General features: G+C 34.6%; 2 protein-coding genes across 2 annotated transcripts; one reads left to right on the plus strand and one right to left on the minus strand.

Annotated features, from left to right (window-relative positions):
• Window positions 1-8,635: 8,635 nt before the first annotated feature.
• Window positions 8,636-9,310, minus strand: LOC145737490 (uncharacterized). Its single transcript, XM_081992194.1, has one exon. The coding sequence runs from the start codon at window positions 9,308-9,310 to the stop codon at window positions 8,636-8,638; it is 675 nt and encodes a 224-aa protein (XP_081848320.1).
• A 667-nt stretch (window positions 9,311-9,977) lies between these two features.
• On the plus strand, window positions 9,978-11,304 carry LOC145737491 (uncharacterized). The gene is made up of 2 exons (XM_081992196.1): window positions 9,978-10,183; window positions 10,260-11,304. Exons 1-2 carry the CDS (start codon window positions 9,978-9,980, stop codon window positions 11,302-11,304), a joined length of 1,251 nt encoding a protein of 416 aa, XP_081848322.1.
• The last annotated feature ends 13,810 nt before the right edge of the window (window positions 11,305-25,114 follow it).

Genomic DNA, 25,114 nt, shown 5'->3' on the forward strand with positions numbered 1-25,114 from the left:
ACGATTGAACACCTTATCACAGTCGTAACATTTGATTTTCCCCTCCTCCGAAGGACGAGAGAGAGGATTCTCCTTTTGTTCCTCCACCAAAGTGTCCACCTCAAGTCCTCCAAATTCAGTTGTCAAATTGGTGGTGTAATTCTCCATTATTACAGGATGAGGGTATTCCTGAAGAGGACAGTAGTACTGTCCTATAGCAGCCACGTTCGCATACCCATGTAGTTCCGCCAGAACCTGCGCAAAACTGGGCAAAGGCTGGCTCACATCCAAATCACCCGTAGTACTGCTGGGGGTAAACGTATCCTGCGTAACGTGGGAGGACAACTCGTTTGGGTACTGCTCCGTCAAGGTAGGCACCACATTCACCACGCTGTCGCTGCTCCTCGAATCCTCCTGACTATTATCCTTACTAGCCGAGGAATTCCTAGCTGGATGGTGATGGGCGCTGATGGGCATGATAGCTGGATCAGGCAGCCCACTGGATTTAACCGCTTTCTTGTGCAACGAGGTGTTATAGTGTCTCTTTAAATGTCCGGAACTGGTGAACCACTTGTTGCACGCGGTGCAATTGTAGGTTTTCGGTCTGCGTGCTTTGTTACTCTTCCAGTTGGTACTCTTGGTGGGGGCAGGAGCTGGTGGTTGCGGTGCCGGAGCCTCATAACCACTAAAACACACTGAAACACCCTCGCTAGAACCACCATCAACCACAAACTCCCCTTGGTAACCTATTGGTTGATTATTCCCCAAACTAATCATCCCCTGCACGGTATGTCCCTCCTTTTCCTTCTCCCACGTTTGACTGACTACCTTCTGACTATCCAAATCTAGTATCTCACTCTGACTCACCTCCTCCTCATTCATGGGTGTTTCATAATAATACTGGGGGTCACTCAAATTGTTGTGCTCGATGAGGAGGGAAGCACTCTCGTACACCAAACCACACTTCTCGGACTGTTTGGGGCTGGGTGAGGGTGTGGGTTGTGGTGGATAGTTCACACTGTTCAAATATTTACTCTGAGTCCAATCCATATTAATTTTTCCAAAGAGAAAAAACAAAAAAAATACAGTCACCCGAAAATAACGTAGCGTCCGACTCCGACCGTTGACTGACTGAAACTGAAACTTGTGCATTGGTCCACTCTTTGAAGAAGATTTAGAGAGGTGGGAGGTTGGTGGAGGTGGTGAGGTGTTGTTTTGGGTATGCGTGAGTTATATACAGGGTGATTCAGGTTTTAATACACAAGAAATGCGACTTTCGGGAAATAGAGGATGTTGAAGTTTTTTTGGATCAATTATTATAATTTTTTATCAAATGTTTAGTTCTTTGTTGCTTACAATTAGTTTATTGCCTCGATAAGTTCGCAATTCGATTACTCGAAATCGGCGCGTCGGAAAAAATATTTCCAAGAAACCTTTTTTCTTCAAAATTATACATTCAACAGAAAATGGAAAAATCAATGTTATTTTTATAACAAGCAGTGGCGTACTTTTTTTCTTAAAAATTATCAGATGACTTATTAATACTCGCGCCACTGGTGAAGATAAAACAAATTTTTAATTGGCGAATAATCGGTTTTTTTTGTTTATGAAAACCACAAAGTTTTATTAAAATATGTATAAGAGTTTTGAAAAAAAAAATTAACTTTCTTCAACACCCTGTAATTCCTAAAAGACGCATTTCCGGGATATAGTTTATAGGACAAACTGGGATTATTTTTGGACGTAGAATACGTGGTTAAAATTTGTGTATTAAAACCTGAATCACCCTGTATACAGGGTGTTCTAAATTAAGTGCGCACCAATGCCAACTTTTTTAGTTGTTTTGTTGTCAAGTTTTGTGACATGTTCATAGGAACTTTTTTGACTTTTTTATTGAGAGGTGAGATGGTTTTACATTTTTGTACTATTTATTTATTTATTAAAACCCTACCATCATTCTTCTGAATAACCTAACTTAAAGTAAAAATGCAAAAAAAAAAAAAAACAGTATTTTGGATATGTACAAACTTAATTGGGTGCTGTCAAAGTGACAGTGACATGTCAACAAATAATTTGACAGGTGACACACAAGGTCGTATTAAGGAAGTGTTTGCAAAAACTCCCCTGACGGGCGAGTGGTCTGTTTTTATCATGTTTTTTTTCGAATGTTGTTTCAATTCGATGTTGTTAGCTCTAGCGTATCAATTATATTAATATTAGTTATTATTTTTATCATTATTGGTATTGTAATTTACTTTTACTATAGGAAAAATAAAGACGTAAGACGTAGATGTAAAAGTGGACATACAACTATAAACCCTCGAAAATGTACCCCGATTTTCTCAGTCTTAGTGAGGGATGAGTTATATGGCCATTTCTAGAGAGAGAACTAATACTAAATAGACATCCTCAGACTAGCTTTGCTAAGTCAGCATTTATTTTCCTATTTATACAGCAGCATTTGTGCATGTAATTAGTCATTAAGATATCTCGCTTGGTTAACGTTCAAATGTAATTTCGTTCGTTTTTATTAAATACAAGTTTTTTAAAAACAAAAGTTGCATTAATAAGAACAAAATTCGCTCTGATGATGGCTAAAACAACAAACAAAACAAAAAAAACCAAAACGTAAAAGCTAGAGACGAAATTCAATCAAAACGGTCATGGATTGCACGTTTCGGCCGCTTTGACTCCTTTGACTTAATGTTTTCTTTTTCAACGTGAGTTCCCTAGAGCGTAAACTAGACTAGACAGGGTTGTAAATGGGTGGGTTGTAAAGTTTTGCCAGGTAATTGGGGCAAAATTGTCCGAAAAATGTCTTTGCCGGCTGGCGTGTAATAACATTTTTATATGCTCCTAAAAATGCTTTAGTGGCAAACAAAATAATGGTTTTTAAAAACCAGATTTATTTCAGACGAGTTACAAAGTGAGCTTAATAATATAGAACTGAACTCGAGCATTCTATTTCTAACAATTTTGTATAAAAATAGTTGCTGACTACACATTACATGACTTAAGTATAAACATTGGGTATTCTTAATTAAAGGGTTAGGTATGCAATATAAAACTTGCTAGGTGAACTTTTGCCAGTACATACATATAACTTAACATTTTATGGAGGCTAAAAGCCCACACAACTCACACCTGTACTCTACGGTTTCTTTTTTTAAATGTGGGAATTGTAAAAGTTGGATATAATACCAAATTTCTGAGTAATTTTCAACATTTTTAAGGCAATTACGACGCGGCAAAACTACTTTTTTATGTGGGATTGTAAAAATCAGTGACAATAATCATGAAACTTGACTAAAACCCCTAATTATTGGCTTTAAAGGTAGATTTTAAAGGGTATCAATAAAGAAATGTTAGTCAAAACCTTGGAAATAGACTTGATAACTTGTGTGCAATTTTTATTATTTAATATCAGACAGGGTTTCATCAATAATGACACCTATTAAGATCAATTATCTACGAAATAATGTCTAGGGCGTTATTTTTCATAATGCCCTTAGACTCTTTATTTAAAGTAGATTTCCCCTACAATTTTTTTTAAAACTACCTAGATACAAAATTACAATAAGCATTTTTACATAGTTCATGAAAAGTTAAGATATTAACTATTCATTTATTTAGTTTATTGCTATACATTTTTTTCGAATGTAAAAATTTTCATTTATTTTTAGTCGCTATTTTGTCGAAAACGGGGCACGCTACATTATGTCATTCAATTAACAAATCTTTTTTATAATCAATACTACTATCCAAGAATTAATTAAAATATAGAGTGTACCTCTTAAAAAAACAGACCACTTTACCACGCCACATTTGTCTGCGACACCCTGTATGTACAGTCCTGACTAATTTTACAATGTGCCTACATTAGCCCCAAGATTTGATTATAATCGAATAAAAAACCAACCCGAATCTTTCCGAAGGAGTCCAAATACATGACCTGCAATAAGTTAGATCCAGTGTTGAATTTTACAAATATCTATCAGAACACGTTGTAGTTATAGAAACGACAACTAGTCATTAACCACAAACAGGTGTCCCTATTCAGATTAGTATGGATTACGATTTAATGCGCCCTTTAAAAAAAAAAACAACGCTCAACATATTTTTGTACTTACACTAACAATTAATTTAACAAATGTTCGAAATTTCGACCTTCAGCTTCGTGACACTTTTCGCACCTTAGGATCAGCTGCTCATGGGTTGCTGCTCTTATTGCCTTTGGGCTTAAACCACGAAACGCGTTTCTCACTCTTTCCTTACAATTTTCCTTTGTTGTTAAAGAAAGATTGAAAACTTCATCTTTAATATACCCCCCTTTAATATGTGCTGCCCATGTTGACTTATCATTTTGAGTTTATCACATTACATTTTTGACTGAAGCGATATTATTTCATTTGGCCACCTTGTATTTGCAGTCCAAGTTCTGCAAGACAAAACATTGTCTGGGATGTCTTCAAAGGGCGCCTAACAATTTATTAGGATAGAAAGTCATAAAAGTCGCTTTTGGTTAGACTAGAAACCTTATCTGCTTTCAATACTAAAACCAGGTGTCATTTCGGTTTAGCAAAGTATACCAGGGTAAAATAGAGCAATAAAACATTGCATTTATTTTTGCTAGTTAAATTTACAAACTAAATATAATGGTTTTTAAAAACCAGATTTATTTCAGACGAGTTACAAAGTGACCTTAATAATATAGAACTGAACTCGAGCATTTTATTTCTAACAATTTTGTATAAAAATAGTTGCTTGACTTACTTGCACTACATGACTTAAGTATAAACATTGGGTATTCCTAATTAAAGGGTTAGGTATGCAATATAAAACTTGCTAGGTGAACTTTTGCCAGTACATACATATAACTTAACATTTTATGGAGGCTAAAAGCCCACACAACTCACACCTGTACTTTCCGGTTTCTTTTTTTGAATGTGGTAATTGTAAAAGTTGGCTATAATACAATATATAAATTTTTATTCAAAAACATAGAAGCCTTTGAGCCAATTATCAACATTTTATAGGCAATTTCAAAGCTTCAAAACCATTTTTACCTGGAAATGTAAAAATCAAAAACAACAATCATGAAACTCGACTAAAAGGCTTAATTTTTGGCTTTTAAGATACATTTTAAACTATACTAACTACCAACAAGAAAATGATAGCCGAAATCTGGAACATTAATAGATGATAGACCAATTACAGATTTCTGAGCCATTTTCAACATTTTGAAGGCAATTACAAAGCTGAAAAACTACTTTTTTATGTGGAAATGTAAATCTCAGTGACAACAATCATGAAACTTGACTAAAACCCTTAATTTTTGGTTTTAAAGGTAGATTTTAAAGGGTATCAATAAAGAAATGTTAGTCAAAACCTTGGAAATAGACTTGATAACTTATTTGCAATTTTTATTATTTAATATCCGACAGGGCTATGGATTCATCAATAATGACACCTATTAAGATCAATTATCTACGAAATAATGTCTAGGGCGTTATTTTTTATAATGCCCTTAGACTCTTTATTTAATGTAGATTTCCCCTACAATTTTTCTTAAAACTACCTAGATGAAACATATCCAAAAAGTTTTTTGACGCAAACAAAATTACAATAAGCATTTTTACATAGTTCATGAAAAGTTAAGATTTTAACTATTCATTTATTTACTCGTAGTTTATTGCCATACATTTTCGAATGTAAAAATTTTCATTTATTTTTAGTCGCAATTTTGTCGAAAACGGGGCATGCTACATTATGTCATTCATTTAACAACCCTTTTTTATAATCAATACTTCTATCCAAGAATTAAATAAAATATAGAGTGTACCTCTTAAAAAACAGACCACTTTTCCATGCCACATTTGTCTGCGACACCCTGTACAATCCTAATTTTACAATGTGCCTACATTAGCCACAAGATTTCATTATAATCGAATAAAAAACCAACCCGAATCTTTCCGAAGGAGTAGAAAAACATACTGGCAGAAAATTAAAAAACTATCACGGTACTAGAAAACAAATCCGCTAGGGACAATAATCGAAAATGGCACCGAACAATACACAGACCAAGACAAAGCTAACGCATTTGCCAGACATTTTCAAACATTTACTAACCCTAACTTTAATGATCAAAACTGGACCATAACTTATGGTACATCATCGTAATCAGAAAACTAGGCTCTATTACAATATGCCAAAATTCAATATGGCCGTAAAAATTAAAGTTGATGATGGTAACTAGAAAACGAAACGTCGGATATCAAAAATGATAATGCCTCGTTGTTTGGAGGAAAAGCGACAATGGTAAGTCATGTGAAATAAGCTTTCCATTAACGTATAAAAGTTGATTACTTAAGTAGTATCGTTTGGCCCCCAAAGGCCGTCAACATTGACCACTTTTGTCGGTGTATCCTTTAGTTTAAGCCTCAACAACTCGTTTAATTGCACTAATTTTGGTAGAGTTTTATACGTATAGAGTTTAATAAGCTTTCTAAAAATATCTCAACTTGAGTTCATAGTAGTGTAGTTTTGTTTTTGTTTATGTATGTTCCTTCTTCAAGTGAACTCTATTAATTTAACTGGTGGAAAAGTCAAACCCACAACTAATAATCTTAAAGCTTTGCATATCCGATATACTGGCTCATCCGATTGTCCCTTATGCCACAGTAATCAGGTTCAGGAATCGACGTTAGTGGTCGTCCAACCAAAAAATTCCCAGGAATTAATAGCTGCATATCTTCGGGATCAGATGATAGCGGACTGATCGGTCTCGAATTTAAAATGGCCTCAATTTTTGTCACTATTGTCATAAAATTTTCATAGTCTAAATGTATAGTTCTAATAACATGCTTGAAATGAAATTTGAAGCTTTTAACCCCCGCCTCCCACAGACCACCAAAATTAGGGGCACGAGGAGGAATAAAATGCCAACTGACAACCTCATTAGCCAAATAATTTTGAAATTTAGGAGAATTTTATTTTCAAAAAGTGCTAAATTCATTATTGGCACCCAAAAATGTAGTTCCGTTATCCGAATACATGCTCTGGGGTTTTCCACGACGAGAGATAAATCACTTAAGCGCAGCAATGAATGCCTCACTATCCAAACTAGTAATAAGTTATAGATGTATCGTCTTGATAGCCAAGCAAATGAAAACACACACATATGCTTTGACTAGCTTAAGTTCCCTGCTCTTACGATCCTTAAGCAAAAAATATCCAGCGTAATCATAACTAGTATGAGCAAACGGATAGTGTTGAGTTCCCCTCTCTTTTGGTAGATTACACATTAAGTACCTAGTTACTAACTTGACGTTTACGTTTGACGTTTGACAAGACAATGACATCTGATTTTCCGCGTTTTTGTTTTTGACCGTTGACTTTTATTATTAGGTTTTAGCGGCTTGGTTGTTGAAAACTTTTGGTTTGCTTGTAAATGTGCCTGAGTGCATCCTTTTTTAATACAATAAACAAGTCCACAAATGCTAATAAATCGTGTCTACATTACTTTCACATTATTAACTTGGTCAATTTATTCTTATTGTGTAAAATAATAACATGTTTTCTTGAAAAGGGCAAATTTTACTTAGTAAGTCTACCACCCACTCGGAGTATGCCTTCTTGATCAAGAAACGGGTTTAAGGATAAAATGTGACTATTATTTGAGACGTTTATTTGTTGTGCTGCAGCTACTAATTTTTCATTTGGATGTTGTAAATTGAAAATAAATCTTTTGCATAAAGCTACCACTCTTTTTAATTTGGTTAAACTAGAAAATTTTGAAAATAAGTCTAGATCGGATACGTTTACTGCAAAATGCATATGTACTCGTTCTTCAGGAATGGTTTTAAGGTTTCCGGAATCTTTTAAATTTACAGGCCATTTTGAAACATCAGATTTCAACCAAGAAGGTTCCTCAAACCACAAAATACCTTTTAGACGACTCTTCTGCAGATAAGCCCCTTGAAATATGATCTGCTGGATTGTCTTGTGATTTAACATGAAACCATTCATCGATGTTACAGTTTTCCTGGATAAAAGACACTCTATTGGACACAAATGTTTTCCGTTTCTCAGGTAAATCTTTTATCCAACACAACGTGATCATGGAATCACTCAAAAAAAAAAACATTTATTAAAATCAACATTTACTGATCGTTTTACTTTTTGCCTCAATTTGCATGCCAAAACCACACTGAGCAGTTCAGCAGAGTGACTGAACGAAGTGGTGCTACTTTACTTTTAGCAGTTAATAACTTGCCTGAATACTCTTCATTATCTATTTTGCTCCGAATGTAGATGCATGTTCCATATGCCCTTTCTGAAGCATCGGCGAAAGCATGTACTTCTACATATCGAGAATTGAAATAAAAAAAACTTGCCGTGGAATCTGCAATTTATTAGGATGAACAATGTCTTATATTGTAAATAAAATCCATTTTTCTAGTAATGATTCTGACATCCCAAGACTTTCTTTTCATAGCAACTGCAAAATAATTTTAGCTCAAATTCTTATTGGCCCTAAAAGACCTAAAATATCTAAAATCTGGCTAGTTATTGACAAACTCAATCGTTTTGTCACAGATTCAAATAAACTAAATTTCCTAATGTTGTACTGAATTTTATCACTTTGAGGTTTCCACTAAATGCCTAAAGTCTTGTTATTTTCAGCTTCACCAAGCACTAAAATACTGGCCTCTAAATCTCTGTTTATATTAAAATTCTCTAATAATTCTGATCGATTTGAAAGATACTTTTGTAAATCAAATCCTGAATTAGACAAAATCTCACTGACCTCGTTTTGAATCTTTAACAATTCCTCCTTTGAATGTGATTCAGTTAACATATCATCTATGTAACAACAGTTTTGTATTTCGTTGCTTGCTAAAGAGCGGGTATCTTCTAATGTGAGTTGGTAGAGACACCTAATGGCTAAGAATGGAGAGGATGCCAATCCATAGGTGATCACATTCAGTTCGTAACACTTAAGAACATCTGTGGGGTCGCTACGCCAAAATATTCTTTGATATTTTCTATCAGACTTATTAATCAAAACTTGTCTGTACATTTTTGATATGTCTGCGTTTAAGACATATTTGTGAATGGTGGGTCCTACCACTTGAGTGTCATTTAATGACAAATTATTATCAGTGATACCAGATCCGTTAAAAACTACTCTTAAACGGGTTGTTAAACTATCTTCACCAATTACTGCGTGGTGGCTCACAGAATAAGCATTACCACAGCTACCATCACCTAATTCATCTAAATTTGCACTCAAAAAAGTCATATGACCTAATCTTTCATACTCCTCCATAAAGCTATTGTACTCATTTCTTAACTTAGAAAATTTTGAAAGACGATTTTCTAGAGAATAATATCTTTTTAAGGCCATACCTTTTGAATTACATAGTTGAGCATTATGTTTAAAAGGAATTCTAACTACCAACCGTCCTTGAGAATTTCTGTAGTAATTATTTTAAAAATGGGATTCAGCAAAATTATCAACCACATTCTTTACATCACATTCTTCGATTGCCCAAACTTTGGTAAGATTTTCATTGTCACGTGATAAGCACTTCACTTTTACAAATGAAGACCACAGGCGAAAAAGGCGCTTTGTCAATTTTTGAAGGAATTGAGATAATGGTGCCATCTATTAGAGCATTTCGCAAACTTTCATTCCCTATTACCGAACTTGCAATAAACGCGCTAAGTCTGGAGATATTTATCATTCAAATATTTGGGTACAGAGGAAAAAGGCGCCATGTCCATGCAACACTGGCGAATAAGGCGCTTTGTCAGCAGTGCCACTGAGTTGCACAGACATGTTTGGTTTTTTATTCTAGGTCTAGGATAATTTCGCCATTTTAGTCGTTGTTTTTGAGGGGTTATGTTGGTTGTTTAATTCGGTGAAAACGTGAGATCTTTAAGACAACAAAAAGTTAATAAGTTTAGTAGTATACTTGCCTAGTTAAGTAAGTATGTCGAGTTCGGAAAATAGTGAGAGTGACGTGTCTAATAGAAAAATCGAGAGAAAAATTAAAAAAAGGAAAAAATACGGGAAACTAACTGATGTGATGAAAACATTCAATTTAAGCAGCCATGAGATTGGCGAGGACTGTCTTTGTGGTCGATATAAATGTTTCCAGGCTGTTCCTGTAACAACACAAAAAGAAATTATTCGAAAGTTTAATGAATTGAAATCAGTTAATGAACAAAATCTTTATCTATGCGGCCTAATGTCAGTTTTGCCAATAAAACAGAGAAGGCCCCGAAAAGCGGAACAACTTGCTCAATTTCACGATATTCTCTACAGAATTTAATATAGGATTCGCATTTCCTAGATCGGACACTTGTAGTCAATACGACATAAACATCGCGAAAATGAAGGGTCTTGAATCTGAAAGATTCAATTTAACAACTAGAGGAATGACTGAATCTTTACAGTTTAGACAAGTAGAGAGGAATATCAGAAATTTGAAAATAGAAATTAAGCTGCATAAATTAAAGGCTGACCAATTTTACAAGTGGAAGAGAGAAGCCAAAATAAGTAGTCAACGAGTTTTATCTACTGAAGCAATTTGCTTGGATTTCTCCAAAAACCTTCCACTTCCCAATATAACGACCAATGACGTCTATTACAAAAGACAGCTATCTCTATATTCGCTAAATATTCATGTACTTTCGACTTCTCAAGCAATATTTTATACATTTCCAGAAACTGTTGGAAATAAGGGAAGTGATCCGGTCAGTTCCTTGCTTCATCACTTTGTATTCAACTATCTCAACGAAGAAGTTCAACATTTAGAAATATTTTGCGACTCGTGCGGGGGGCAAAATAAGAACTATACTGTGTTCCGAATTCTTCACTATATAGTCCACGTTGAAAAGAGGCTACAATCGATAAAACTTACTTTTCCAATAAGAGGGCATTTCTATTTGGAGTGCGACAAAGACTTTGGTTTGATTAATCAAAAGAGCCGAGCTGAAGTACCGGAAGATTGGATTGAAGTATTCAAATCAGCTAGAGTTAAACCAATGCCCTTTGAAGTGGTTGAAGTTGAACAAAGCAATTTTAAGAACTGGACGTTCTTTTTTAAAGAGAGGTACAGAAGAAAATGCCCCTTTCCAACTCGACCGATTCGAGAACTAAAAATAGTTAAAGAGCATCCTCGCCTAATTTACTACAGGACTACATATAATGGGATGTGGGAATCCAGCCCTGTAACAGACCCAAAATTTAAACCTACTCAAAAGTGCAGAGACGGAGAATTTGAACTTCCCGATTATTTATACAATGGTACGTAAGTTTTCTACTGATAATATTACAATGGTATAATCATAATTTATTTAAAAATTTTAGAGCTTTTACCAATAAGTCCCATTAAGTGGAAAAATCTGCAAGATTTGAAAAAATTTTGTGGGCCCGAGGCGCAGAATTATTTTTCCAATATTCCACATTCAATAAATTAAAATACCTGAAGCTTCTCTGACTCGAAATTAGTTTATAGTATCATGCAGGGTAAGTTTTCTATTTAAAAACAAAAAAAAATTAATAAAAAATCCTGTTTTTTAATAGATCAAGCATGCAAGTATTTTGCTGAAAACACCATTACTTGAGTGTTCACTTAATGACATGGCGCCTTCTTAGAATGTCGCGCATGGACATGGCGCGTTTTTCCATTTTTTTTTATGACGTCAGGTGAAAGAATGTTGTTTTTGTAAACCACGCTACATGCTACATTAAAATCTACCTAATAGGTGCTACTACAAATGCTGAGTCGTCATTTCTACCCTAGTTCAAAAATCTAGTTAAAATTTAAACAAGACTGTAAGGAATTAAAACCTTTAAACTGGTTTTTCTCGAAATCGATTTTTTTGACAAAGCGCCTTTTTCCCCTGTGGTCTTCAAATCGAAATATTAATGTCACCTCCTATTAGCCAGCCTAATTTGCTAAAGTGCCCAATTTTCCCAATTTAATTTGATTGGTTAGCAAAATGTCATAAAAAATACTTACACCACATACCACTTACACCATTTACTGATGTTAAAGTCAGGATCGGCTAGATTTACATGCTCCGGTATCGAAATGCAACTTGAATCAAATTATCTTATCGGCATCGCTTCAGTAATTTTCGGTAAACTAAACAATTTGCTTCTGTTTGGAAACTCCCGATGCGTGATTTTAATGTACACCTAGTTTTATATCTACCTTGCAAAAAGGTATTACTTCCAACACCCGAAACAGAATAATTAAGTTCTTTTTTATGAAAACCAATTTTATTACAAAAGCTCCCAGTAATGAAATTTGATTGTGAGCCTTGATCTAGTAAAACAGTCGCCTTAAACTGTAATCCTTTATTTAGGATGAAAACAGAAGCAGTAGACAACAGCGCATATTTATTAGCCCGACTTATTAACGTAGTTTGAGGCGAGACAAGGGCCGCATTCGTTTTCGCGCTCCATGGAGCGAGCAGAGCGTTTTTGACGTCACAATGACGTAATTTGACAATTGGTCAAATTATGGTTTTCCCAAATTACGTCATCGTTACGTCAAAAAAGCTCTGCTCGCTCCATGGAGCGCGAAAACAAATGCGGCCAAGGTCATCGTTGCGTTGAATACTGTTTCTATCTTCAACCGGGTCGTGATTATTCGCAATGTTTATGTGCGCCCTTCTCTCGTCTGCTCGAACCGCTCGGCCTGCCTTTATTTCTCTTGCTGCAGCACATATTCTACAATTTTCAAATGCATGTTTTGGATTCAAACAGTTTAGATACAGTTTCAGCCTTACCGCTTCGTGCTTTCTTTTATTAGGATCAAATTTTAAAAATGAATTGCATCTAAATATTGAATGACTTGATTTACAGTAAAAACAAGTAAATTTGTTATTGCTATTTGTTAGTAATGAGTACGATTTTTGAACTTTTAATTAAAATTTCTATTATTGTTTCATTTTGATTTTTATTACTTTTTGTACTCACAGTTTCACGTTTCTCTAAAAACTCACATTTCTCTTTAACAAAAACGAGCTGGGTGGTCAAGTTTTGTAACCATTAAATAAACAAGTAACACTGACCACTGATCTGTGGGTTGATTTAATGCTTTTAAACCTTAAACATTTTTATTAAATAAATCAAATAAGCTACGCAATTCAGTATGTGATTCTTTGACTACCGAAGGCGCTTTAAATAAACCATTGACAAAATTAAAAATAATTAGTGTATTATTTTCGTAGCTGTCTTTTAACATGTTTAAGGCAATACTATAATTATCTTCTGTAGTTTTAATGTACTCTAACATCAAGGTGTGCTTTTAAATAATAAAACTTGTGCAATTCATCCATTGATGAGTTTTGATCAATTATTGAATAAAATGCGTCTCGAAATTCCAACTTATGAATTGTTTATAATGTTTGGTAATTTTATTGAAAACCCCGTAACACGTCGCTGGGAATTATGTGATTTCGGTCGGGAGATGTTATCAATTGACTCTATTTTATGATGATTTGACAATATCAGTGAAGCACGCGCACTTATTTCATAAAATAAATCTTAAAATTGATATCTTCCTGGTTTTTCTTGACTAATATTATCAGCTGATAATGCCAATTCATCATCGGTGTCAATAACAATTATATTTCGTCCTGGTGGTCCCCTAAACTCATCACACAATGGTTGAGTGCGTGCTAAACGACTATCTAATTGCAATAAAGCACTATTATCAACTTGGACGAGATCAAACAATTCAACACACTCTTTAAAACGAGTTAAAGATTGTTTAATAACTAGTTTTTTTTTTAATTGCAAACGATTAAAATGGTCTCTAAGGTCCTTCATTTTGTCTTGATTTTATAATTTGAATGTAATTATTTTTATAAGCCTTCGTCGAGTCAAGTTAATGTAAGTAAGTGTTATCAAATTGAGCCAAATTCAAGACTTACTGTTCTTTCTGGTAGATTTTCCCTTTTGGTTTGCTTACTGTAACCCACGGTGATCGTCGTCACATGTCAATTTACCAGCCGCTTCTGGAAATCCAGGTCTCCAAGTTTTCAATTCCACCCTTCAAGGTTATCGCCGAGGCTTGACGACACTCTAATCAAAGTCTCTAATCTTTCAATAACGTTTCGTCTTATGTCTGATCGCTATTCGGCTTTAAGGACCATGTTCTTTCTCCAAGTGGACTGTATTAATTAAACTGGTGGAAAAGTCAAATCCACAACTAATAATCTTAAAATTTAATTACGGTTTTAAACCAGAAAGCAATCAACTGTTGTGCGAGTCTTTCCATTCTCTCGCAGACTGCACATAACTTATCGCGGGCGAACCTCCGCGATGTTGCCGACTTTTTAAAGAGTTAGCAATCTAGTAACGAAGGAATTTTTTTTTGATAAACAAAACCTCACCAATTATATCGCTGTTTACCGAATGATGCGATATCAATGGTGCTGTTCCTAGATTTTGGGACGCCATTTGAACGTTCTACCTTATATAGTTGAGTACAGATGTCACTACATGTGGTACAACAGCTATAGGTTAAAGTTAATAGGTTGAACGGTTCGGCCGCTAGGAAGCGTCAAATTTGACTCGTTTTTTTATGTCTTTTTTGGTGCATCTTTTCTTACAATCGTCAATAACTAGGTTATTTGCAACACTTTGTATAAACTTTTGTAAGTCAATGAATAGCCAATGAAATAAGCTTTCTATTGACGTATAAAAGTTGATTGGTTAGTGCTACGGATTCGAAGCTAGAGAGAGTCAACATTTTTAGAGTGAAATTATATAATTTATAATTCTTCGTTGTTTTCCAATGGATTTAATTTATGTTTAAATTTAAATGGAAGAAGTTTAAAAATTATTTATAATATAATTAGTACGAAATAGTATTTTTTTATTTGTTTACTTTTAATACTAATGCTAATAGTTCGGTAGCGGGTTAAAATTCAGGTTAGCTTAGTTAATTAGTTAGATTAGGTACTGCAAGTGTATATTTTATTTTTATTTTACATAAAATAGTAAATATCTCAGAAATGGATACAGATAGGTATAACCGGAAGTTTTGAATTTTTGTTTCTTATTTTAGCATATTGATTTAGTGACATAAAATAGAACAGGATTCAAATACACTAGCTTCGCACAAGCTTGCCAATGGAAACCACGATTTCTGCCGTTAATAAAGTGAAAGAGTAAATAATTATTGCAAAAAGAGAAAATCAAATATATGTATTTTATCGTAAATGAACACTACAAAAACAGTAACTAAAACAAAAAGCGATTATCAAACTTTCGAAACAACACCCAAACTGAAAGCAGAAAGCTAGCTAACAAAACTGATACCTGAGTTTAGCTGTTACCTTTATTTAAAAAAAGTGTAGTTTACGATTTGGGTCGTTTTATGACAGGACCTTCTTTTGATGGGCGCTCCCAAATAGAAGTACATATTTTTTAGTCACGAAGCTGAAACTGTTAGAGTCATCTTTCATTTTTCGGGACTCACCATGATGATTTCGGTTATTTGAGAAGACCGGAATTTAGACATAGTTGAGCAATTCGAAGTTCAATGAAATGTTGCTTCTTCCTCTACAACATGGCAAAATTATATTTGAGATACGACGTATTGGTTTTTGGTTTCCATCGTCACTTTTATTAGTCTAATGGGCGTCATATTCTATTTTTAACAATGTTAATTCAACTTGTTTTCTGATTACAGTGCTGTTTCAGAAATTATGTTTTTCGACGACTGACTTTGAAAGTACCACATGTACGCTTCCATTTAACAGCAGAAAGTAGTTATTTGCCGCGCGCGAGCAGAAAATGAATCATTTTCTGCTCTAGAGCATTTTCGCTTTCTACTAACAATCTACTCACCAACTTTTTCGGCGTTTCCATAACAACGCTTGACATACCTGTTTGAAATAAACACATTCCGTCAAAGTGATTTATCGGTGACAATAAGTTCGAGCTACGAAAATGATGTGAGTTGTCCTTCCACTCCACCTCACAGCAGTCATCGTAAAAAAGTACTTTTGCCGCTTTTACATGATTGCAGCGTGAGGCGAAGCCGAAAAAAAACGGACTAATTTTTATGTTAATTTTTGTATAGGTACTGTAAATAATAGGTAGAACGTGAAACTGAGTATTTTCTTTTTGTACTCATATTCTACAAATATCTGATACCAATATAATTGTATTATATCACGGTCAGAAAAACCAAATGGTCGATAGCCCTTTTCATTATTAGGAAATATATATGAGATATATGCAATGGTAAATAATTTAATGGCGTATTTATTGGGTCAAAATAATCCGATTTACCACAACTTACCTCAGACGAAAAGTCAAGGGAAACAGAAATACAGGGGGTCAAAGTAATTTTTTTAAAATAGTATTTTTCAAATAACTTTCAAAAAACTTAAGTAATGGTAAATAATTTAATAGCGGCTTTCTGGGATCAAAATAATTCGATTTAGCACAACTTACCTCAGACCAATCGTCAACGAAAATAGATATATAGGGGGTCAAAGTAATTCTACGATATTTCGTATCCCCGACCAATTCAACGATTCGGAATATTTTTATTTAAGTTATTTCTCACTTGCAGTGAGAAATGAGCTAAATTCCATCCTCCAAGAAGATGACAAATTGCAATCATGTATGGCACCAAATAATTTAATTCCGAATATCTCGGAAACGGTTGATTCTCTAAGATCTCTCTAAGTCCTACCAACTAAGTATACCTTTTCTGTTCAGAAAATATTGGATAACAGATACTCTGATGTCAGTTGTCACTTCGCTTTACCAGAAAAAAGTTAGAGCGATTTAAAAGCAAACCATTTATTGTAGATGGCGCCCTCTATAAGCTAGCACCCTCAGAAACATTGGAATACCTAATTTTAGTGAAAAACTCCTTGAATTTTAAAAAAATAACTTTGATCTCCTGTATTTCTGTTTCCGTTAACTTTTCATCTAAGGTAAGTTGTGCTAAATCGTATTATTTTGACCCAATAAATACATACCAGGTGTACAAGAGCACCCTGGACATAGGAGATTAACATGGGAAAACGGTTTTGATTTTTTTGCGCCTGTACGGTTGATTTGATTGAAAAACCGTACGAGCAACAATGACCTGTTTACCCGTTGCCCGACAACCGCCTATACAGTGCAGGCTAAAAGTTTAAATTTTCTCATTTTTGTTCGTGTTTTACGACGAAAGGGCTCAAGTTAGAGATCTGAAAAAAATACAGAAAACTAGTCCGTGATAGGTACTACAACCTTCATTAATACGATTTTTCGATCAAATCAACCGTACAGGCGCAAAAAATTCAAAACCGTTTTCCCATGTTAATCTCCTATGATGTCCAGGGTGCTCTTGGACACCTGGTATATAATATTAATTTCTCTTGCTGTTGCTGTTGATTGTTTTGAGTTATTTTAATCGAAGCAATTGTTTTTTGAGCAAATTTTTTCCCCTTGAGGGGGGTGAAGAGAGGGGGGTTTTGTCTGATTTTTTTCAGCGTTTCATTTTTTTTGGGGTGTTGCCTAAGTTGTGTGAAAATTTCATTGAAATCGCTTGAGTAATAACGACCGGAGAGCAAAAAATTTCGAAACTGTCCCACAAATCAGTAACAATTGATATGTCCTAAAGAATTTACAACAAAACTGTCTAAAACACGCCAAAACAGTAAAAAATATAATTTTTTAACACTCTAAAAGATTGTCTGAAAATTTTAGTTTAGTGTCCAAAAAATTAATTTTTTGCAAAAAATGTCCTAAAAATATAGGGTTATGTCAGTGTCCTAAAACAATAATTTTAAACGAGAGTGTTAAAAAACTATTAGGTTAGGTTAGTGGCCAGAAAAACTGTCAAAAACAATTTTTAAAGGTAAAAAAAACAATTAAATATACAGAGTGAACCAAAAATTTATATATATCGAGTGGCTCAAGAAACAACAGTGCGCGCGGGCGCTTTAGCTACGGATGGCGGCCATTTTATCCCTCTTCCTGGTATGCGTGTCCACGTGCTTGATCATGTGATCCTTCCTGATAAAGCCCTTGCCGCATATCTCGCACACGTACGGTTTCCTGCCCGTGTGACTGCACAAGTGCCTTCTCAAATCCGCTTTGTAATTAAACGTTTTTGGGCACATATCGCACTTGTGCGGTTTATCGCCCGCGTGTTTCTTCGTATGTCGTTTGTAGGTTTCATCATCAGGAAACCGTTTACCGCACCGAGAACACTTGAACGGTTTATCGCCACTATGGAAGGTGTTGTTGTGTTGAGTGAGATAACAGGGACGATTGAACACCTTATCACAGTCGTAACATTTGATTTTCCCCTCCTCCGAAGGACGAGAGAGAGGATTCTCCTTTTGTTCCTCCACCAAAGTGTCCACCTCAAGTCCTCCAAATTCAGTTGTCAAATTGGTGGTGTAATTCTCCATTATTACAGGATGAGGGTATTCCTGAAGAGGACAGTAGTACTGTCCTATAGCAGCCACGTTCGCATACCCATGTAGTTCCGCCAGAACCTGCGCAAAACTGGGCAAAGGCTGGCTCACATCCAAATCACCCGTAGTACTGCTGGGGGTAAACGTATCCTGCGTAACGTGGGAGGACAACTCGTTTGGGTACTGCTCCGTCAAGGTAGGCACCACATTCACCACGCTGTCGCTGCTCCTCGAATCCTCCTGACTATTATCCTTACTAGCCGAGGAATTCCTAGCTGGATGGTGATGGGCGCTGATGGGCATGATAGCTGGATCAGGCAGCCCACTGGATTTAACCGCTTTCTTGTGCAACGAGGTGTTATAGTGTCTCTTTAAATGTCCGGAACTGGTGAACCACTTGTTGCACGCGGTGCAATTGTAGGTTTTCGGTCTGCGTGCTTTGTTACTCTTCCAGTTGGTACTCTTGGTGGGGGCAGGAGCTGGTGGTTGCGGTGCCGGAGCCTCATAACCACTAAAACACACTGAAACACCCTCGCTAGAACCACCATCAACCACAAACTCCCCTTGGTAACCTATTGGTTGATTATTCCCCAAACTAATCATCCCCTGCACGGTATGTCCCTCCTTTTCCTTCTCCCACGTTTGACTGACTACCTTCTGACTATCCAAATCTAGTATCTCACTCTGACTCACCTCCTCCTCATTCATGGGTGTCTCATAATAATACTGGGGGTCACTCAAATTGTTGTGCTCGATGAGGAGGGAAGCACTCTCGTACACCAAACCAAACTTCGCGGACTGTTTGGGGCTGGGTGAGGGTGTGGGTTGTGGTGAATAGTTCACACTGTTCAAATATTTACTCTGAGTCCAATCCATATTAATTTTTCCAAAGAGAAAAAACAAAAAAAATACAGTCACCCGAAAATAACGTAGCGTCCGACTCCGACCGTTGACTGACTGAAACTGAAACTTGTGCATTGGTCCACTCTTTGAAGAAGATTTAGAGAGGTGGGGGGTTGGTGGAGGTGGTGAGGTGTTGTTTTGGGTATGCGTGAGTTATATACAGGGTGATTCAGGTTTTAATACACAAGAAATGCGACTTTCGGGAAATAGAGGATGTTGAAGTTTTTTTGGATCAATTATTATAATTTTTTATCAAATGTTTAGTTCTTTGTTGCTTACAATTAGTTTATTGCCTCGATAAGTTCGCAATTCGATTACTCGAAATCGGCGCGTCGGAAAAAATATTTCCAAGAAACCTTTTTTCTTCAAAATTATACATTCAACAGAAAATGGAAAAATCAATGTTATTTTTATAACAAGCAGTGGCGTACTTTTTTTCTTAAAAATTATCAGATGACTTATTAATACTCGCGCCAGTGGTGAAGATAAAACAAATTTTTAATTGGCGAATAATCGGTTTTTTTTGTTTATGAAAACCACAAAGTTTTATTAAAATATGTATAAGAGTTTTGAAAAAAAAAATAACTTTCTTCAACACCCTGTAATTCCTAAAAGACGCATTTCCGGGATATAGTTTATAGGACAAACTGGGATTATTTTTGGACGTAGAATACGTGGTTAAAATTTGTGTATTAAAACCTGAATCACCCTGTATACAGGGTGTTCTAAATTAAGTGCGCACCAATGCCAACTTTTTTAGTTGTTTTGTTGTCAAGTTTTGTGACTTATGTTCATAGGAACTTTTTTGACTTTTTTATTGAGAGGTGAGATGGTTTTACATTTTTGTACTATTTATTTATTTATTAAAACCCTACCATCATTCTTCTGAATAACCTAACTTAAAGTAAAAATGCAAAAAAAAAAAAAAAAACAGTATTTTGGATATGTACAAACTTAATTGGGTGCTGTCAAAGTGACAGTGACAGGTCAACAAATAATTTGACAGGTGACACACAAGGTCGTATTAAGGAAGTGTTTGCAAAAACTCCCCTGACGGGCGAGTGGTCTGTTTTTATCATGTTTTTTTTCGAATGTTGTTTCAATTCGATGTTGTTAGCTCTAGCGTATCAATTATATTAATATTAGTTATTATTTTTATCATTATTGGTATTGTAATTTACTTTTACTATAGGAAAAATAAAGACGTAAGACGTAGATGTAAAAGTGGACATACAACTATAAACCCTCGAAAATGTACCCCGATTTTCTCAGTCTTAGTGAGGGATGAGTTATATGGCCATTTCTAGAGAGAGAACTAATACTAAATAGACATCCTCAGACTAGCTTTGCTAAGTCAGCATTTATTTTCCTATTTATACAGCAGCATTTGTGCATGTAATTAGTCATTAAGATATCTCGCTTGGTTAACGTTCAAATGTAATTTCGTTCGTTTTTATTAAATACAAGTTTTTTAAAAACAAAAGTTGCATTAATAAGAACAAAATTCGCTCTGATGATGCGAACAAAACAAAAAAACCAAAACGTAAAAGCTAGAGACGAAATTCAATCAAAATTCGGCCGCTTTCATTCGGCCGCTTTGACTCCTTTGACTTAATGTTTTCTTTTTCAACGTGAGTTCCCTAGAGCGTAAACTAGACTAGACAGGGTTGTAAATGGGTGGGTTGTAAAGTTTTGCCAGGTAATTGGGGCAAAATTGTCCGAAAAATGTCTTTGCCGGCTGGCGTGTAATAACATTTTTATATGCTCCTAAAAATGCTTTAGTGGCAAACAAAATAATGGTTTTTAAAAACCAGATTTATTTCAGACGAGTTACAAAGTGAGCTTAATAATATAGAACTGAACTCGAGCATTCTATTTCTAACAATTTTGTATAAAAATAGTTGCTGACTACACATTACATGACTTAAGTATAAACATTGGGTATTCTTAATTAAAGGGTTAGGTATGCAATATAAAACTTGCTAGGTGAACTTTTGCCAGTACATACATATAACTTAACATTTTATGGAGGCTAAAAGCCCACACAACTCACACCTGTACTCTACGGTTTCTTTTTTTAAATGTGGGAATTGTAAAAGTTGGATATAATACCAAATTTCTGAGTAATTTTCAACATTTTTAAGGCAATTACGACGCGGCAAAACTACTTTTTTATGTGGGATTGTAAAAATCAGTGACAATAATCATGAAACTTGACTAAAACCCCTAATTATTGGCTTTAAAGGTAGATTTTAAAGGGTATCAATAAAGAAATGTTAGTCAAAACCTTGGAAATAGACTTGATAACTTATTTGCAATTTGTATTATTTAATATCCGACAGGGCTATGGATTCATCAATAATGACACCTATTAAGATCAATTATCTACGAAATAATGTCTAGGGCGTTATTTTTTATAATGCCCTTAGACTCTTTATTTAAAGTAGATTTCCCCTACAATTTTTCTTAAAACTGTGTGCAATTTTTAATATTTAATATCAGACAGGGTTTCATCAATAATGACACCTATTAAGATCAATTATCTACGAAATAATGTCTAGGGCGTTATTTTTCATAATGCCCTTAGACTCTTTATTTAAAGTAGATTTCCCCTACAATTTTTTTTAAAACTACCTAGATACAAAATTACAATAAGCATTTTTACATAGTTCATGAAAAGTTAAGATATTAACTATTCATTTATTTAGTTTATTGCTATACATTTTTTTCGAATGTAAAAATTTTCATTTACTTTTAGTCGCTATTTTGTCGAAAACGGGGCACGCTACATTATGTCATTCAATTAACAAATCTTTTTTATAATCAATACTACTATCCAAGAATTAATTAAAATATAGAGTGTACCTCTTAAAAAAACAGACCACTTTACCACGCCACATTTGTCTGCGACACCCTGTATGTACAGTCCTGACTAATTTTACAATGTGCCTACATTAGCCCCAAGATTTGATTATAATCGAATAAAAAACCAACCCGAATCTTTCCGAAGGAGTCCAAATACATGACCTGCAATAAGTTAGATCCAGTGTTGAATTTTACAAATATCTATCAGAACACGTTGTAGTTATAGAAACGACAACTAGTCATTAACCACAAACAGGTGTCCCTATTCAGATTAGTATGGATTACGATTTAATGCGCCCTTTAAAAAAAAAACAACGCTCAACATATTTTTGTACTTACACTAACAATTAATTTAACAAATGTTCGAAATTTCGACCTTCAGCTTCGTGACACTTTTCGCACCTTAGGATCAGCTGCTCATGGGTTGCTGCTCTTATTGCCTTTGGGCTTAAACCACGAAACGCGTTTCTCACTCTTTCCTTACAATTTTCCTTTGTTGTTAAAGAAAGATTGAAAACTTCATCTTTAATATACCCCCCTTTAATATGTGCTGCCCATGTTGACTTATCATTTTGAGTTTATCACATTACATTTTTGACTGAAGCGATATTATTTCATTTGGCCACCTTGTATTTGCAGTCCAAGTTCTGCAAGACAAAACATTGTCTGGGATGTCTTCAAAGGGCGCCTAACAATTTATTAGGATAGAAAGTCATAAAAGTCGCTTTTGGTTAGACTAGAAACCTTATCTGCTTTCAATACTAAAACCAGGTGTCATTTCGGTTTAGCAAAGTATACCAGGGTAAAATAGAGCAATAAAACATTGCATTTATTTTTGCTAGTTAAATTTACAAACTAAATATAATGGTTTTTAAAAACCAGATTTATTTCAGACGAGTTACAAAGTGAGCTTAATAATATAGAACTGAACTCGAGCATTTTATTTCTAACAATTTTGTATAAAAATAGTTGCTTGACTTACTTGCACTACATGACTTAAGTATAAACATTGGGTATTCCTAATTAAAGGGTTAGGTATGCAATATAAAACTTGCTAGGTGAACTTTTGCCAGTACATACATATAACTTAACATTTTATGGAGGCTAAAAGCCCACACAACTCACACCTGTACTTTCCGGTTTCTTTTTTTGAATGTGGTAATTGTAAAAGTTGGCTATAATACAATATATAAATTTTTATTCAAAAACATAGAAGCCTTTGAGCCAATTATCAACATTTTATAGGCAATTTCAAAGCTTCAAAACCATTTTTACCTGGAAATGTAAAAATCAAAAACAACAATCATGAAACTCGACTAAAAGGCTTAATTTTTGGCTTTTAAGATACATTTTAAACTATACTAACTACCAACAAGAAAATGATAGCCGAAATCTGGAACATTAATAGATGATAGACCAATTACAGATTTCTGAGCCATTTTCAACATTTTGAAGGCAATTACAAAGCTGAAAAACTACTTTTTTATGTGGAAATGTAAATCTCAGTGACAACAATCATGAAACTTGACTAAAACCCTTAATTTTTGGTTTTAAAGGTAGATTTTAAAGGGTATCAATAAAGAAATGTTAGTCAAAACCTTGGAAATAGACTTGATAACTTATTTGCAATTTTTATTATTTAATATCCGACAGGGCTATGGATTCATCAATAATGACACCTATTAAGATCAATTATCTACGAAATAATGTCTAGGGCGTTATTTTTTATAATGCCCTTAGACTCTTTATTTAAAGTAGATTTCCCCTACAATTTTTCTTAAAACTACCTAGATGAAACATATCCAAAAAGTTTTTTGACGCAAACAAAATTACAATAAGCATTTTTACATAGTTCATGAAAAGTTAAGATTTTAACTATTCATTTATTTACTCGTAGTTTATTGCCATACATTTTCGAATGTAAAAATTTTCATTTATTTTTAGTCGCAATTTTGTCGAAAACGGGGCATGCTACATTATGTCATTCATTTAACAACCCTTTTTTATAATCAATACTTCTATCCAAGAATTAAATAAAATATAGAGTGTACCTCTTAAAAAACAGACCACTTTTCCATGCCACATTTGTCTGCGACACCCTGTACAATCCTAATTTTACAATGTGCCTACATTAGCCCCAAGATTTCATTATAATCGAATAAAAAACCAACCCGAATCTTTCCGAAGGAGTAGAAAAACATACTGGCAGAAAATTAAAAAACTATCACGGTACTAGAAAACAAATCCGCTAGGGACAATAATCGAAAATGGCACCGAACAATACACAGACCAAGACAAAGCTAACGCATTTGCCAGACATTTTCAAACATTTACTAACCCTAACTTTAATGATCAAAACTGGACCATAACTTATGGTACATCATCGTAATCAGAAAACTAGGCTCTATTACAATATGCCAAAATTCAATATGGCCGTAAAAATTAAAGTTGATGATGGTAACTAGAAAACGAAACGTCGGATATCAAAAATGATAATGCCTCGTTGTTTGGAGGAAAAGCGACAATGGTAAGTCATGTGAAATAAGCTTTCCATTAACGTATAAAAGTTGATTACTTAAGTAGTATCGTTTGGCCCCCAAAGGCCGTCAACATTGACCACTTTTGTCGGTGTATCCTTTAGTTTAAGCCTCAACAACTCGTTTAATTGCACTAATTTTGGTAGAGTTTTATACGTATAGAGTTTAATAAGCTTTCTAAAAATATCTCAACTTGAGTTCATAGTAGTGTAGTTTTGTTTTTGTTTATGTATGTTCCTTCTTCAAGTGAACTCTATTAATTTAACTGGTGGAAAAGTCAAACCCACAACTAATAATCTTAAAGCTTTGCATATCCGATATACTGGCTCATCCGATTGTCCCTTATGCCACAGTAATCAGGTTCAGGT

The sequence above is a fragment of the Ips typographus genome, linkage group LG14 (genome assembly GCF_016097725.1).
Source record: "Ips typographus isolate SLU linkage group LG14, UJ_Ityp_2.0, whole genome shotgun sequence".
Classification (NCBI taxonomy): domain Eukaryota; kingdom Metazoa; phylum Arthropoda; class Insecta; order Coleoptera; family Curculionidae; genus Ips; species Ips typographus.

Coding starts and splice junctions, on each gene's coding strand:
- LOC145737490 (XM_081992194.1), bottom strand. CDS start 9,310: ATGGAGGAGTATGAAAGATTAGGTCATATGACTTTTTTGAGTGCAAAT.
- LOC145737491 (XM_081992196.1), top strand. CDS start 9,978: ATGTCGAGTTCGGAAAATAGTGAGAGTGACGTGTCTAATAGAAAAATC. Junction 10,184..10,259: donor CAAAAAGAAATTATTCGAAA/GTTTAATGAATT, acceptor CCAATAAAACAG/AGAAGGCCCCGAAAAGCGGA.